The following is a 16904-nucleotide window of genomic DNA, read 5'->3' as shown; positions in this document are numbered from 1 at the left end:
ATGGAAAACTACAGCTGCTTTTTTTCCAAGAAAATGTAACTCTGTATTTTCGTACCTTCCTTGGTAAAATATTCCAGAGGTAAATTAGTCCCTTATTTGGATCCCTGGGTGGGGACTATTAAGGAAGAGGTCACCAGAAAATTAAAAAATAACAATTCACGAGTCGGAGTGTGGAATGTTAGAAGTCTAAAAAAGGTTGGTTAGACAATTTAAAGAGGGAAATGGATCGATTAAATGTAGATGTAGTAGGAATTAGCGAGGTTTGGTGGGAAGAGGAAAATTACTTTTGGTCATTACCAGTGTACTGGTAATGACCAAAAGTCAGTACCTCAAAAGTACTTCAAAATGCATAGCGACAGAATCATTGTAATAAGGATAAAATCAAAAGCTAAGCCAACAACGATTGTTAACGTCTATATGCGTACAAGTGCCCATGATGATGACGATGAGGTAGGTGTGTATACAAAGAAATTGATGAAGCAATTAAACACATAAAAGGAGATGAAAATTTAATAACAGCTGGAGATTGAGATGCAAGCATTGAAAAAGGCAAGGAAGGAAATGTTGTGGATGTATATGAGCTGGACAAAAGGAATGAAAGAGGGGATCGACCTACTGAGATTTTCATGAATTATAATTTAGTAATATTGCCAACATCCAGTTTAAAAATCATAATAGAAGAATATATGCTCTGAAAAAGAGCCAGGTGATACTGCAAGATATCAGATAGATTATATCATGGTTAAGCAAAGATTTAGTGATCAACTCGTTGACTGCAAAGCTTACCCTGGAGCAGACATTGATAGCGACCATAATTTGGTGATAATGGAATGTTGATGGGGGTTTTAAAAACCTGAAGAAAAGGTGTTAGATGAATCGGTGGAATTTAGAGAAGCTTGAGGAAGAGGAGGTAAAGAAGAATTTTGAGGAGGATATCGCAAGGGGTCTGAGTAAAAAAGATAAGGTAGAAAATGTTGAGGAGAATGTTAAAAAGGAAATTTTTAAATCAGCAGAAGCGAACTTAGGCGGAACAAAGAGAGCTGGTAGAAAACCTTGGTTGTCAGAGGATATATGCATCTGATGGATGAACGTAGAAAATATAAGAATGGTAGTGATGAAGAAAGTAAAAGGAACTATCCGCAATTAAGAAATACTATAAACTGGAAGTGCAAATTAGCGAAGTACAGAAATGGAAAGAGAAATGATCATTGGTAAAGTAGACGGAGCATACAGAAAAGTTAAGGATAATTTTATGGTACATAAATTAAGAACTTATAATGTATTAAACAAAGATGGTACACCGATTTATAATACGAAAGAAAAGGTCGATAGGTGGGTGGAATATATTGAAGAGTTGTATGGAGGAAATGAATTAGAAATTGGTGTTGTAGAGGAAGAAGTGGTGGAAGTCAAAGAAGATGAAAAGGAAGATACAATACTGAAATCTGAATTTAAGAGAGCATTAAAACATTTGAATTGCAGAAAGGTTCCTGGAATAGACGGAATACCTGCAGAATTACTGCACAGTGCAGGTGAGGAAGCGATTGATAGATTATAAAACTGGGGTGTAATATTTATGAGAAAGGGGAAGTTCTGTCAGACTTCATAAAGAGTGTTATAATCTGATACCAAAGAAAGCAGGAGCAGATAAATGTGAAGAATACAGAACAGTTAGTTTAACTAGTCATGAATCAAAAATCTTAAGAATTTTGTACAGAAGAATTGAGAGGAGAGTGGAAAAAGTGTTAGAAGAAGACCAATTTGGTTTCAGGTAACCAAATGTTCCATCATCTGTTACTGTTTTGGTGGCTTATGTATAGGTCCCTAATAGCACCTCCTCCATTATGTCTAGCTAAGATTATTATATTCTGATTAGTAATAAATCTGTTTTTATAAATTCAGTTGTAATGTTTTAAATTTAATTTTTAACCCATGTTAAATTGAATAAGGACAAATTGTTCTTTTTATCATTTTATGTGCTTTAATTAAATAATTTACTTTTGTCATTTCATTTAGGTCGATATAGAAATAAATGGGGAACCAGTGGATATTCATATGAAACTAGGAGAATCGGGAGAAGCATTTTTTGTAGAAGAAGTTGCTCCTGGAGAAGAAGGAGAGGAAGAGTTTATTCCACCTCATTTGGCTTGTTCTCCAATTCCTGTGGAATCTTCATTTCAAGATAGATTTTTAGCTGAACGTGAACGTTCAAATGAAGATCAGTGGCCCGTGTAAGTTTAGATTAAACATTTTTCTTTTATTTAAAATTATTTTTATTAACTTTATTTTTCTTAAAATTTATCGTTGTTGAATTTTTGTTTGTTAATTTTAAGCTTTAGGATATAAACTGGGTATATATATATATAGATCCTAGCTTCATCTGTCAACCATAGGTTGGGAAGAAAATTAGGGTAATTTTCAATCTTATTTAAAATTTAAATAACCATTTTGAATAATATTCAAAAGTATGGTATTCATAATTTTTCAAGTCGTTAGGCTTTAATTTGAACAAATCATAATTTATGTGGGTGAAAACTGTAATCATTTAACAATATTCAGTATAAACATGTGTACAATGTGATCTTGAACGATTTTGGGCCGATCGTGTTGGTCTTCAAAACAGCAGTTCTAACAGTTTAAGCATTTGCTGGTGTACGGATTGTTCTTGCCTTGCTAATAGGGTTTTTCTTTTGTCTTGAGAATACTTATTTGTTATTACTAACATTACTAATGTATTTATTCCATGACGGGAGCAGATATCAGTGTCAAACCGTCACTGATCCAAGGGTTAAAAATCATATTCATGTGTAAAGTATGGAAATTTATTAAATAGATTAAAGTATCCATTTCATAAAATTAGGTTTTGAGCTAACTAAAGAACTTTATAGAATTTGCTTATAATCAAATTTCCAGATGTTTGTTATTGTTAGGTGATGTGATGAAATGTTTTCTTTTTGATAAATGTTTTTCAAAATTTTTCTACTTAAAATGTAATGAAAAAAGTAGCGTTTATTGTAGTATTTTATTGATAATCTATGGAAATTTTCATAACTGATATTTACTGTATTTATTAGTAGCACAATATATAATTACAACGTGTTTTGGTATGAATTGCATTCCTCAACAGTGATTAGTTGCTTTGATTGTATTGTTTAATTTTGCAGAAAAAAGTCACTGATAATGAAGTAAACTGTACCGTATGTGATAATAATAATAATAGTGCATTTACCCTAATTTATTGCGTCACGATGGAAGCATGTCAGCAAGAATGGCATACTATGACTAAGGGAAGGTACTTGTATAGATTTATACAGGATCTGGGGGGGCGGGTATGCCTCCTCGTCATTATCAAGGGCAATGGGAGCCCAAGTGCTCTTCAACCATGTAAATTTAAACCAATATTTGTTTTGGTTCCGCCTGGCAGCTGATGAGCTATGTGTCTGCGGGGTCTGTGGGGTCAGTCGAACGAACACATGATGTTTGACTGGTCAGCTCTTAGTGGGGGACCAGAACTCAGGCCAACTCTGGAACTTAGAGGTCAAGAGGAAAAATTGGCCACTCACAACTGGTGAATCAATGTGGCAAGAGCTGCATTGTTCCTTGATGGGTGTTCCTTGATGCGGTTGCTTCGTTCAACCGACATCAGTAGTTTACCTAAGGGAAATGACTCCTACCATGCTGCTGTAGGAAGCTAACTGAGAGATATGGCTGGCTACCAGCCAGATGAAGGCTCCAAGCGCTTTAATGGTGGACAGGTACTTGCTGGCATTCAGCAGTCTAGTATGGCAGCGAATTAATGTCTTTAACAAGATAAATTAATTATTGATAGTTATATATGTTTTAGTAGTGTAACAGGGTGCGCCTACCCATTTTAGTGATATATGACAAGTGGGTGGTGAGACACGCAAGCAAGTGATATATGGTACCATGCTTTTAGGTTAGCTCTAGGAGCTAGTTAGGATACTGGTCGCTAAATTGTTTCATGGCTCAATTGGCACACATTTGGTCTTGGGTGACCAAATGGGGTGGTGTTGGGAGAAATGCCAAGCAAACCAATGCGAAAAATCCTATTTTATTGCAAGTTTAGTCATCCTTGCCGTCTCATTTTTAAAGGCTTGGTTGTGTTCAACTTAAATTGTTGATTTTCCTTTACACTTAAGTCCGATTATTTAGTTTAAGTGATATATTTCATACTAGGTGTGGAAAAGTACCAATTCTTTTTTTCTGCTGCTGTCATTCACATTATAGATATAAACATTATGAATTATATTGTGTACATTATAGGTTGTCTTTCTACATTTGCCAGAGTAGTGAAAAGCCTTATATAAGAAATTCTGCAGTATAAGTTTTGTTACTAATGGTATTGTACATTGTTACATGTACATTAATAATACTTCATTTTTAATCATTGAAAATACTTCTTTTTTTTGTTTTTGCTGTAGAAAAAATGGGGAATCAATATGAAATTCTTAGTAAAAGTTAGAACAATCAGAAATTTACAAAATTGTATAAATGGATTACAGGTATCATTTTAAAGAATAAACATTTTTTTATAGGTCAACTGCTTTAGGGTGGGGTGAGAATGATGTTGACTGTATGTGAGGGGAGTGCCGTACATCTTGGATCATTAAAAATGTTTAGTGGTTTTATAATTACTTGCTTTTTTTTAACTCGCAATGTTTTTTTTTCATGTTTGTCCTCAAATCTTGCATCCTTAATCTAACATACTTCCTGACATTGCCTATTGATGAAATTTTTAGCAGTTCCTAAGATCAGATGATGATACAATATTCCATCATTACTTTTGCAAACATCGCCCTGTACGGTGGGTAAATTTGTAAAATGTATATAAGCGACAAAAAAAAGTTTTGTTAATTTACAATTTTATTTCAATAATCAAAAACTTCATTATTTCATTACTTTGTATATTAAATGTTTGATATTTTATAAATATATTAGAAATTTCAATATATGATGTTATCTTTTGAAATCCAAATTAACTTACTAATTAAACTCAGGCAAAGTACGATAATAATTTGATTAAAATATGACTGAAAAAGTATAAAGCAAGTTTCTAAAAATTTTGTAAGATTATTTTGCGATATCATTCTGCCATATTTGTACTAGAACAGTTATTAATAAACTTATAATCGGTAAAGGTAGTACGCTGACAATTACAATTACCATGATTAAACGTGAATGCTTATAATTTTTTACAATGATTTAAACTTGTTGAAGCTGTGTGAAAAAAATAGTTGTGAAAGTTAGTACAGGTAATTTGTCATAAAAATAGGCTGTATTTGAAAATCCTTACCTACCGATTGATCTATTGTCCATGCGTTAGGGGTCATGAGGGAAGCTTAACTCCAGATTTTTTACATCCCCCTCCCATAGATTTTTGAAAAAATTGAAAAACTCAAAAAGTTTTTGAAATGTATTTTTCTCTGAATCTATGCATTTTAGAGAAAGGTTTATCAAACAAAAAATGTAGAGGACATTCTCCTCTAGTATTAATGTCTTTTACGTTATGCCATATAATTTGAAATTGAAATACTAGGTGGCGCTGAAGTTGTAAAACAAGTTGTAAACGACTAGACCGGTTTCAAACACGTGCCCAATTCACAACATTTTCACACTTTCACAAGCTACAGCTCCAAAACGGTAAGTGTACAAGAAAATTGTTTAAATAAAAGTTGTCTGTTTTTTTGAGATTAACAACTTTTCCAAATGCAATACAGATTAAAAACAATTTTGAAAAACTGAAAAAATACGTTTTTTACAACTTCAGTGCCACCTAGTATTTCAGTTTCAAATTATACGGCATAACTTCAAACATATTAATTGTTGAGGAGAATGTCCTCTACATTTTTTGTTTGAAAAACTTCTCTCTAAAATACATACTCAGAGAAAAACGCATTTCAAAAATTTTGAGTTTTTCAAAAATCTATGGGAGGGGGGATGTTAAGAATCTGGAGTTAAGCTTCCCTCATCCCTAATCACCCCTAACATATGAAAAAAACATCAATCGGTAGGTAAGGATTTTCAAATAAAATTCTAATTGACTGTACTAAGTGTCTTATTGTGGAGTAAAAACAATGATGCATTGATTGTTGCAAAGGTCAGATGGTACGTATTTACGCATCATGATGATAACAGGAGACAGATCGTGGATTTATAAACAAAAAGACAGAACGAGCAGTTTAATGAGCCGTGCAAAAAATATCAAGACCATGGTTACTGTTTTTTTCTTGATTCAAGGAATGATGTAACATAATATATTTTCAGTGGGCTATACTGGAATTTATGTGGGTGTTTTGAAACATACATATGAGCCTGTGGGGTACGAATGATCTCTTTTTTAGGTGTAATAGAAGAACTGGATCCTGCACCAAGACAGTACACATTTGCAGATGGCACTCATTGTGCAGGGATTTATTGCGAAAAACAATATTCAGTGCCACCGTGGATTATTTCCTCCTTATTTTGATATAGTTCTGTATAAATTTTTTTATTTCCTAACCTAAAATTGGTTATATAGAGGTGACAATTCTGGAAGGAGTGTCTTAAGAACACTCGTGTCATATGAATACATTCAATTCTGTTTTGAACTGTAGAAAAAAAAGCTGGCTTAAGTATGTTCTACGAAGGGAGAGTACTGTGAGGGTATGTATGTAATTTTTGTACCAAAATAATTGAAAATACCAATAATGTTTACCAATTAATTTTACAAATTATATTTCATTGGTTTTATATGTACAACCTGTTTGAATATTATTTGATTGTGCTCGGTTATTGTTTGTTTAAGGTTCAGCCGTGATGCCGATCAAACCAATGATAATGCAGCAGATGGGGAAGATGAAGAAGAAAAACCCGTCATTGTGTTGGCAGGTAATATGCCAAAGACTTTTAAAGCCGAGACCGTCGAATCTGCTGAGAACAAAGAAATCGTTAGGAAGTTGAGTACGGTAAGCGGTGAGTTTCGACCTATTAGTGGAAGTCGCGATTCTGAAGGATTACAAGCATCTCAACAGAGTTTGAGTACGTCGGATATAATCGGTGATGATTCGGTCCCTGCTGAAAGAGTATCGTCATCTTCTTTGAGCTCCAACAAAAGGAAACGTCGTAAGAGGTCTCTTATGAAGAAGAAAAACAGTAATAATAACAATAATGGGACTAATTCTCAGAAGAAAAGTACCTCCAGTCATAGTGATCTACAGTTAGAGAATTTGGATTCTACTACAAATCAGCCGATTATTTCCAAGCAAGACGCTGAACAAACTACAATTTTTCCTATGGAAGATATTGATCAGGTCAGTTGATCGAAAAAAAATTAAGTTTTTCTTTTTTAAAATTAGAAAAATATTAAAAAATTAAAATCTTCTTTAAGTTACATGTGTGACTTAAGATAAGTTAGTATCATTGTAGGTTTCTTGGTAATTTTAAATAATCTTATCTTAATTCAGTGAAATCATATTTAAATATGAGACATGTTTTTAAAGGTAATGTCTGTTACAAAAATAGAAAAAAATATGAATAAACTTTATATTTAAAAAGAAAAACTATATTTATTTGCTACTTTTCTACTTCGATGTCAACTTCAACTTATTATTTCAGTAGCTTCTTGTTTCTGTCTTCAAGAAATTCTGCCACCACTAACTTTGATCGCATAATAATACCACTTTTCAATTTGTTGTTGTAGTGAAACCTTAGTGATGTAAGCCACTATTTTAGGGTGAAGAAAAAGAAAATAATTGCTGTGAGCTAATAGAATAGATAGAATGGTTGATTGATGATTTTCCAACAAAAATTTTACCACCAACTCTTTACATTGTGTGTATAAGTGGCATATTCAAATTGAACCTTACTTTAAAATCATGCCTCGTACGTAAATTAATATGCATTCTTATATTTTCCTGTTTGGTTACAGACATGCCAGGGAAATAAAGTTGATAACCTGTGCGCTGAACAGTCGACGAGTAATTCTGATTTGTCACGCATGCAGAGTTCGTTAGTGGAGTCCGATTTACATTTTTTCAGCGATACTGAAATTACGCCTGGTTGCAGGTACTGATATTTAACTTTGTTTATTTTTCATACACTAATATCGCTTGTTTTGTTATGTTTTCCTTTAAAATATTTTTATAATAATTATAATATTACAATTTTTTTTGTTTTATGTATGTTTTTATGAAATCCAATAACCGGTTCTTCATTCTTTTAACCGATTTTCTTCCTCGTTGATTTTCCTGATTTTTATTTATTTTAAGTTTATTTTTTCTCCGTACTAGTTGGGCGCATTATATATTTACAGATTTGTATAATTCTGATTGTTGCGATTGATAAATTTATAATGTAAACTTGCTTGTTGCTTTTTGTAAGAAAGAATTAATGTAAAGTATATTTTTAGAGATAATTTATTTAATACTATATATATATATATATATCTGAACGATATCTATTACTGCTTTGTTTACATTTTGCAATTATGTATAAGTACAGGAAAAATATTTAAAAAATTTTGTTTTGAACTACAAGATTTAATCTTCTACAACTAGTCCGACTATCCATAATGAAATTAAAAATAATTACAGTATGTATTTGTAAGTGCGAAAATAGAAAAGAACGAAGAATTGTTAATTGTGTCTAATTGTTAACCATCTACATTATAATTATAATAAATGCTTCGGTATGAAATAACAGTTTTTATTTCAGAGGACCCATTACTTGATTTATGGTCAATCAGGATTTTCCGACTAAAGTGTTTCTGCATCGGAAACCATTTCTGTATTTATAGATAATTGTGATTTATACACATCATCAGTTGTGCATATTGTTGCCGGATGGCTTCGACAGCATGTAATTCATAACTGTGTGGTGGCCCTGAAAAGGGCCGTTTTTTGTGTTAGCTCTGAGAACAGCTGTTGGGTTCAGAAGCTGGTCTCCGGCAAAGTTGGGGAGTTGCGGCTCGTCCATTGAAGTTCGACTGGGCTTTCCCTCAGCGGCAGTTGGGTCCCCACTACAGCATGGCAGTGGTGGCCCCCAGACCACCCCCCGGACCAGGTGGTCCTGCAGTGTTGGGTTGGCGTCGACATCCTTTGCTGGCGCAGTTCAAGGCGGTTCTCCCTGAGTGATCCCACGCTTGGCCGGCTCCTGCTGCTGAGTTTGCCGATCAGGGTGATTGAAGCCCCGGCGAGCTGTAGCTGGAGCTGGAATGGGAAGGTAGCGTAGCATCTGTGTCCATCGGCTCCCTCGGCAGGGATGTTGGCATCTGCCAGGAGGTCCCACGTTCGTCTTTTGCAGGTGATGGTCGACGATGAATTGATAATTCACTCTCGTGCACACTCTTTTATTGGAGCTTGAGAGTGGTGGGGCTGCAGCGCCGCTATGGTGGGAGTGATCCTTGTATCAGCGTGTACATATACTGTCTGCCAACTCACATTGTGTTCGCCTGCCGATATTAAATTAGGAATGTATGTGGTAACAATTTATTGTCACACTGGTATTATTTTTTGGTTTAAATTTGGAAATTGTTAAAGCAGAATTTCATTCCTATTGAATTAAGTTATTCTCTTCATTCACTAATTGAATTGAAAGTAATTTTTGTTTAGTAATTATAGAACATGCACAAAATTGCATAATTTTTGTGATTAGTTTTTAAAGGGTTCAGCCTTATTTCAGCTGTTTATCAACTGATTTGAACAAATAGGGAATCATTTTGTGTACAATAAAAGGTTCAAAATTTTATCTAATGAAACATAATTTGATAAAACTATTTACAAAGTTTGTTAATGATTATAAAATTTAAATGACCACATTTTAGAATTTTCAGAGTTAATATTTTCAAATTTTTTTATTTTGAAGATGTGTGAAGATGTACACATCAAATTTCGTTAAAATATCTCAATCTATTCTTAATATATAAATTTTTATTGAAAAATAAAACAAAGTGGTGGCGAGAGGGAAAATGAGGTAATTAAGGTATTTGTCCCCCCACGAACTTCTCGGTTTACTTTAATGCCCTGAACCAGTCCTTTAACTTTGGCCAACATCTTTCAGGACACCCAGTATGTATACTTAGTTTAGGTTAGAGAAGACTATCCTAACTTAGTATAAATTATAAAACAAGGACTTAGTGTAATAAATTAATTGTCTTTGGGTATTTAATATATAGAAATTAATTTCCTGCGAAATAAAATTTGTAACTTTTCTTGTTATTACATGTTTGTATGAAATAAAAAAGATGTTTGCAAGTATGTATGTGCACACGTGCACGTGCCTGTATATATATATATAATATTATTTATAATATTTCTACAATGTTAGGTAACAAGCCCATATAGTGAAGACAAAAGTAAATTAACTGTTAGGGAGAGTTGCAAAACTAAATTACAGTGAATATTTTTTTACTTAAAATTTTTAATTAATAAAAAAAAACTGGTTTTGGTGTGTATTTTATAATTTAAATTATTATTGGACTAAATGATTGGATGGAATGAATGTCATAGGAAAGGCAAAGGAATGATCATAGAGGAGTCACTGCAGTTAACCGCTGAGGAAACAGCAACATTTCAAGTTATCACTGCTTCCCAGATCATCAGCGCCTTGTAAAAATAATAATACTAACATTTTGCATGCCTAATGTTGTCTACTGATATATCTTTTTTAGATCTATTGTATTCTACTTTTGGTGTTTTCTATTATATTTTAATATTTGTTATCTTTAGTTTATCATGAAATACTGGACGGGATTACTTGTTATTCTTTTAATTTTATTTTTTGTTGTGCATAATTTTAGTGATTAGTCTATAAAAAGATTTACTGTATTTTTTTTTTATTTTTAGAAATTATTTTATAAAGAAAAATTAATAAAAAAAAAGAAGAAAGTTACAGGGATTATTTGTTTACTGCAGTACCTCTTCTGAAGTGTATATGATATGTTGTGAAATGTTAAAAATGCATGTCTTTATTAATGCAAAGATGTTTGTTTAATTTAATTAATTCTTGCATGATTCTAGTTATTTATATGTGCACAGGGTAAGCAATTAAAATCGAACCGAACTGGCTCGAACTGTAGTTGTTTGGGTATCGCATTTAACGCTAGCATCACTATTGATTTTATATGGTACTACTCTCGTCTTGTCGTTCTCAATTATAAACTTTTCATGCTTCGGTGCAGTATATTTCTATTCTTTGCAACATTTTTGTCTAAAATGTGTTATTCACTTGAGGAAGGGTTACCATAATGGTAGCTTTTATTTGCGTTCTGGATTATTTTTTAGAAACGAATGGAAAAATTTTTGAATGCGATGTCCCAGCAAGAGTAGCATACACGGTTCAGTCGAATAATGGTATTGGTTTCGAATTGAATGATAAAGGCAACCTTCCAGACTCCAGTAGCCAATAGTTTATATTCAAAAAAGAATTTCTGCCAGTCTGAAAAAATTTATAAGTAATCACAACGAAGTGTGAAATACACATCTTGTCATGTAATTTGTCATGATCTAAATTTGATACATTATGATGTAACCACCCACCGAGTTGGTCTAGGGGTGAACGCGTCTTCCCAAATCAGCTGATTTGAAAGTCGAGAGTTCCAGTGTTCAAGTCCTAGTAAAGCCAATTATTTTTACACGGATTTGAACACTAGATTGTGGATACCGGTGTTCTTTGGTGGTTTGGTTTCAATTAACCACATGTCTTGGGAATAATTGAACTTAGACTGTTCAAGATTACACTTCATTTACACTCATACATAACATCCTCTGAAGTATTATCTGAACGGTAATTACTGGAGGCTAAACAGGAAAAAGAAGAAGTATGATGTAACTAACAATTATGCAACAACTTAAGTGGACAAGCAAGCTGAAATGTCTTAATTATTACGACAGACTTCTCAGAAAACACTGTCAACAAATAAACAGACTCAGTGCTGTAGTTCACGTCAGACAAGGGACACATTCATTTATCCAGATACATTAATTTGGTCACCACCAGATAACAGATGTCTGAATGTTTGAGCATTCACTTTTTTGATGAAAAAATCAGTGTTTGGTTTGCTGTTTCCAATAATCATATATCATATAATACGGGGCCAATAAGTTTTGACTGTATTGTCAATACAGAGATGTTCTGTTCACTTTTTGAAGAATTTTGTGCTTATGTAACAGATTGTGAAAAAGTATATGACTTTTCAAAAAAAAAAAAAAAAAAAAAGACAGAACAAATGTGTTTCACAACAAATGATTCATTTGCACAAATTTGTGTGACTTTTACAGAAGAATGGACTATCGGCAAAGAGCGATGATCTCACCGTTCCCCAGATTTGTCTATTTGCAATTTTTTCCTCTGGGACCATTAGAAGGATAAAGTTATGAATCAAATCCACACACTGTCGTTGAAGTGAAAGCAAGTGTTTAACAAAAAGTCTACGGCACTGACAAACTATGAAGGCGACTCCAAGACAAATTATGCTCCCTTGGAACATCTTTTAAAAATATATGTAAAATGTAAACTTAGCTAATGTAAATAAAGAATTTAATTTAATTTATGTTTTCATTTTTTCATGTCATTCATAAATGTTATTTGTCACAACTGTGTTTAGTCTGTAACTGTTCGGTTTTAAGTTGTTCACCCTGCATATATAGTTTTGGTATGTGTGGATTAGAATTTTTGGAAATTTCTGTAAAATTAATATTAATTTGAAATAACTATTAAATGTAGGGGTTACAGTTATTTTAATATCTTTACTATGGCATTGTCTGGTAATATCATCTTTGCTACAGTGTATGTATAAATAACAGAAATAGTTACTGCCTGAATTACTTGTAATAACTGGAAAAAAAAACTACTTTGTTATTGGTGCTTGTTTTTTTTTTTGTGTAATTTTTGTTTTGTATGAAATTTTTTACTGTGTGTTATAAATTTATTTAATTAGAAAATGAGATGTTCAAATGAGATAATTAAATTTGTTTAATTAGAAAATTAGCTGAAGGTACATGGCAAGTGAGGGATCATATTGCACAATACGATGTAGTGAAGTAATTTTTATACAGTAAAACTTTCGAATAGTGTAAACTATTGCAGCCAGAAGATTCGCCTGCTGTTTTGAGATATACAGTATGGTACAAGGAAGTGGGAGGGATATTTTGAAGTAACTCTCACAAAAGTAAAATAATCTGATGTGGACACCACATGACTTCCTTGTACGCCTATTAAATTACACATACGCATTTTTTTTTAATGAAAAGTACATCAAATTTTATTTCATTAATAACTTCTTTCATTTTTTTTTTAATTGTTTTATTGAATTATTATTTATTGTAAAACTTTTTTTTATAATCAGAGGTTAATAATTAATGATTAATAAATCAATATATGTACATTAAAAAAAAAAAAAAAGAAAAAAGGGAGATAAGTCTGATTCGAACTGATGTGCCTTCCCCTTATAAGATCTAAATATTTCATTAATTAAACTTTTATTTGGCTGTAACTCTGGAACCGATTAAAAAAAGTACTATTTATGATATATCGTTGAAAAGCTCTCAATGAGGGCTTATTACTGCAGTTAAGAAAAAGTCAAAATTTTTGGATTTTGGGCTTTTTTTTATACAGTTTTGGTCCAGTTGATTGTAATCAAAAGGGGAGGTGCACAACTAGATGTTACAACAGTCCAACATCTAAAATTTCAACATCCTACAGCTAATCGTATTTTTAGTTATGAAAGATATGTACGTACATACCGATGTCATGTCAAACTAGTCAAATGGATTCAGGGATGGTTAAAATGGATATTTCCATTAAAAAACAAATCAAAATTTTTCATGTTCGCAATACTTTCTTTACTTCATATAAGGAAGTAAAAAATGAATTTACAAGTTAGTTTTATTGTTGAAAACAAAGAGTAAATTACATGTTATTAAGTGCCAAAACACAAAAAATTCAATTTCTAAAAAAAAATGTACATAAGATGATGATGGCCATTTGAATGTATGTATTCCTGGAAGCAAATTCTGAGATTTTACATGGCATTTTGAAACACTTTCGTAGGAATTCATGGGATCACATAGTCTCAGATGGTTTCAGTTCCTGTACAGTTCTGTAAGGGTGAAACTTGAAATCACTGGAGTATCAGGGGGCGGTTTAGGTTCAATACTGTTGCGTGTTTCCTTGCTGATTATCATCGGCTCATTCCAATTGAGGCGTGAACTTCTTCACTATTTTCTGGGGTTTGTTAAGTTACTTGATCAGGTGGTTCCGTTTTTTTTTTAGAGATGAACCCATTTCCTCGAATTCTTAACCCATGTTTTGGTGGTGTGGCAAGATGGAACATGACCATGATGTCCTAAATTGTAATGGCATCAGAATTCCCGTTGAGCAAGTCACACTGTCACCGTTGTTGTAAAATGCCTTCACGGGAAATGCACGTTGTGTACCGACCTATTGGTCCATGATTATTAAGTGGCAGGTAGTTGTGCACCGAAGGATGCCAGTCCCATCTTACTACCAGCTTCTTAGGGATGCCACTGCTCCTTTCAATTTTCTGTTTCCCTGTGCCAATATATATATATATATATATATAGTGGCAAAAAAAAAATATATATATATATATTTTTTTTTTTTTAATTCAAATAATGCATCAGCATATTGACTACTGTGGTAATGAATTTAATATTAAATGGAAACTTAAACCAGCAAAATACAGTAAACAGTTAAACTTAACAAATCAATATAAAGAATACATTTTTGTGGGATTCCGCATCTTCAGTTGGTATTTAATTCTATTATTAGACTAAAAACAATTGTTTTTTAAAAGTTAGAATTTATAAATTATCGAAATTGTTATTGTTAAATCTTGAATTTCGTTATGGATGAACATGCAAGTTCACTGCATAGTGCTGGAAATGAGCATCCATCCACAATTACAATATTATTTTTTTTTAATATACATTTTCATTTAATATATATAATTTAGTGGGGCTGTAAGAAAACACTTTACTATAGTTTGTGTTAGTATCAGACTTTGGTCTGCATCATTTGTAATAATACCACCATATCTTGTATAAATAAGAGGTGTAAGTTGGTGAAAATTATGAATTCGGTAGGAAGGAAAATAGTAAGTGTACAATATATGCATAATTTGAAGTGCAATACTAATAAAAGTTGTCAGTTCACCATTATTCCATGTAGTGACACCATTGTTTTCTACTATTGGCATTAGGTATATATATATATATATATATTGGTTTCAAATTTTTAACTAAGTACTGTGAATAAACTTATGTGCATACATATTTATTATTCGATTGACCAGTTGGTTCGCTTCTTAAAAATTCATAATTTGAATAAAAATTACATTTTTTTGTTTTTAACTCATGATTATAGAAAATTAAAAAGTTAATTATAGAATGTGTAGAATCGATAATAATAAACTATGTTTGTTTAGACAAACATTATTTTATAGATTATTTTAATTGAAAGAAGTTTATAAATTATTAGTTTGTTCTATGCTAACGTATTTACTTTTTAATGAAAAATTGAACCATTTGTTTGATTCTTGGAAATCTTTACAGCTGTGATGGATTATTTCAGCATGTATGTAATATTTTGTGGGTCTTGTGATACTGTATTTGTTAAGTCCTTTCCACTTTTTTGACAGTGTTTTTTTATGTTCTGGGTATAAATTTAAAATACTTTTATTTGTACGTAGATTTCCAATGCTGTAAACAGGTTTGTTAGTATACATCTAGTTTATTAATTAATTCACGTACTGATATTAATGCCTTTTACAGGTTTCCTTCATAAAAAGGGAATGCTTAATTAGAAACCCCCCTTCTTTATAAAAAGAAAGATCTCTGAGATCAAAATGTTTCGTATTACTACACCTAAACCATATACAATATTGATATTATTGGGTGCATGCATATATACTTGAATATAATACTTGTAAGTATTATGTACCAGGTGTGCGAATATGAAACTGAAATTTGCCCATTGATGGCCGTAGCTGTCAATGTAGTTACCGTCAAACGCATCATTGGCATCATTTTCTTTCTTTGACAGCTGACAAATATTTTCAACTCACAACAATACAAGTTTCATATAACAGCATAATTTTATTTAGTATTGAACATAAAGAGTCCTACAAACTACGATTTGAAGACAGCATTTATTTTCTGTTACCATTTAAAGAAAGCTGCTGCAGATTTCCATTGAATGCTTGTCGAAGCTTACGGTTAGCATGCTCTTGATAAATCACAGCGCTTTAAAAAATTCAAAAGTGACAATTTTGACGTGAGAAACGAAGAATTTGGAAGACCACCGAAAAAGTTTGAAGACAGCGAATCGCAAGCATTGTTGGTTGAGGATGACGCTCAAATGCAACAACAACTTGCGGATCAATTAAATGTAATACGAGAAGCCGTCTCCATAAGTCTGAAAGCCACGGGATAGATCCAGAAGATGGGAAAATGGGTTCCACATGAACTGAATGAAAGGCAGCAAGAAAACTGAAAAACCACTTGTGAAATGTTGCTCACCGGTTACAAAAGAAAGTTATTTCTCCATAAAATTTTGGCAGGTGATGAAAAATGGATATAATTTGAGAATCCTAAGCGTAAAAGATCGTGGGTAAATTCAGGTGAACTATAGACATCGATTTCAAGTGCAAATTGCTATGGAAAGAAGACAATGCTCTGCGTTTGGTGTGATCTATTATGACCTGATACAACCTGGCGAACCTTAACACTGAACGCTACCAACAAATGATCGATTTGAATCGAGCATTGTGTGATAAACGACCAGAATATCAAAAAAGGCATCACAAAGTGATTTTACTTCATGATAATGAACCATCACACACAGCAAAATAGGTCAAAGAAACGATTGAGGCGTTCAGTTGGGAAATA

At 32.4% G+C, this 16904-nt stretch overlaps 1 protein-coding gene across 5 annotated transcripts in view; it reads left to right on the top strand.

Moving 5' to 3' along the window:
* The window catches only part of Lpin (phosphatidate phosphatase LPIN), a 231327-nt gene that overhangs the window by 128023 nt on the left and 86400 nt on the right, over window positions 1-16904 (top strand). For all 5 annotated transcript variants that reach the window (XR_012754729.1, XM_075353937.1, XM_075353934.1 and 2 more), the window contains exons 3-5: window positions 2017-2231; window positions 6806-7310; window positions 7928-8064. Coding sequence is in view for 4 of the 5 variants with exons in the window: in XM_075353937.1 (XP_075210052.1) it covers window positions 2017-2231; window positions 6806-7310; window positions 7928-8064 (857 nt within the window). In the remaining variant the exon portion in view is untranslated. The remainder of the gene's footprint in view (window positions 1-2016; window positions 2232-6805; window positions 7311-7927; window positions 8065-16904) is intronic.

Source organism: Lycorma delicatula, chromosome 1 (genome assembly GCF_047948215.1).
Source record: "Lycorma delicatula isolate Av1 chromosome 1, ASM4794821v1, whole genome shotgun sequence".
Taxonomy (NCBI): Eukaryota; Metazoa; Arthropoda; class Insecta; order Hemiptera; family Fulgoridae; genus Lycorma; species Lycorma delicatula.
Note: the sequence above shows the minus strand (reverse complement) of the source record. Positions and strands in the feature narration are given on the sequence as shown.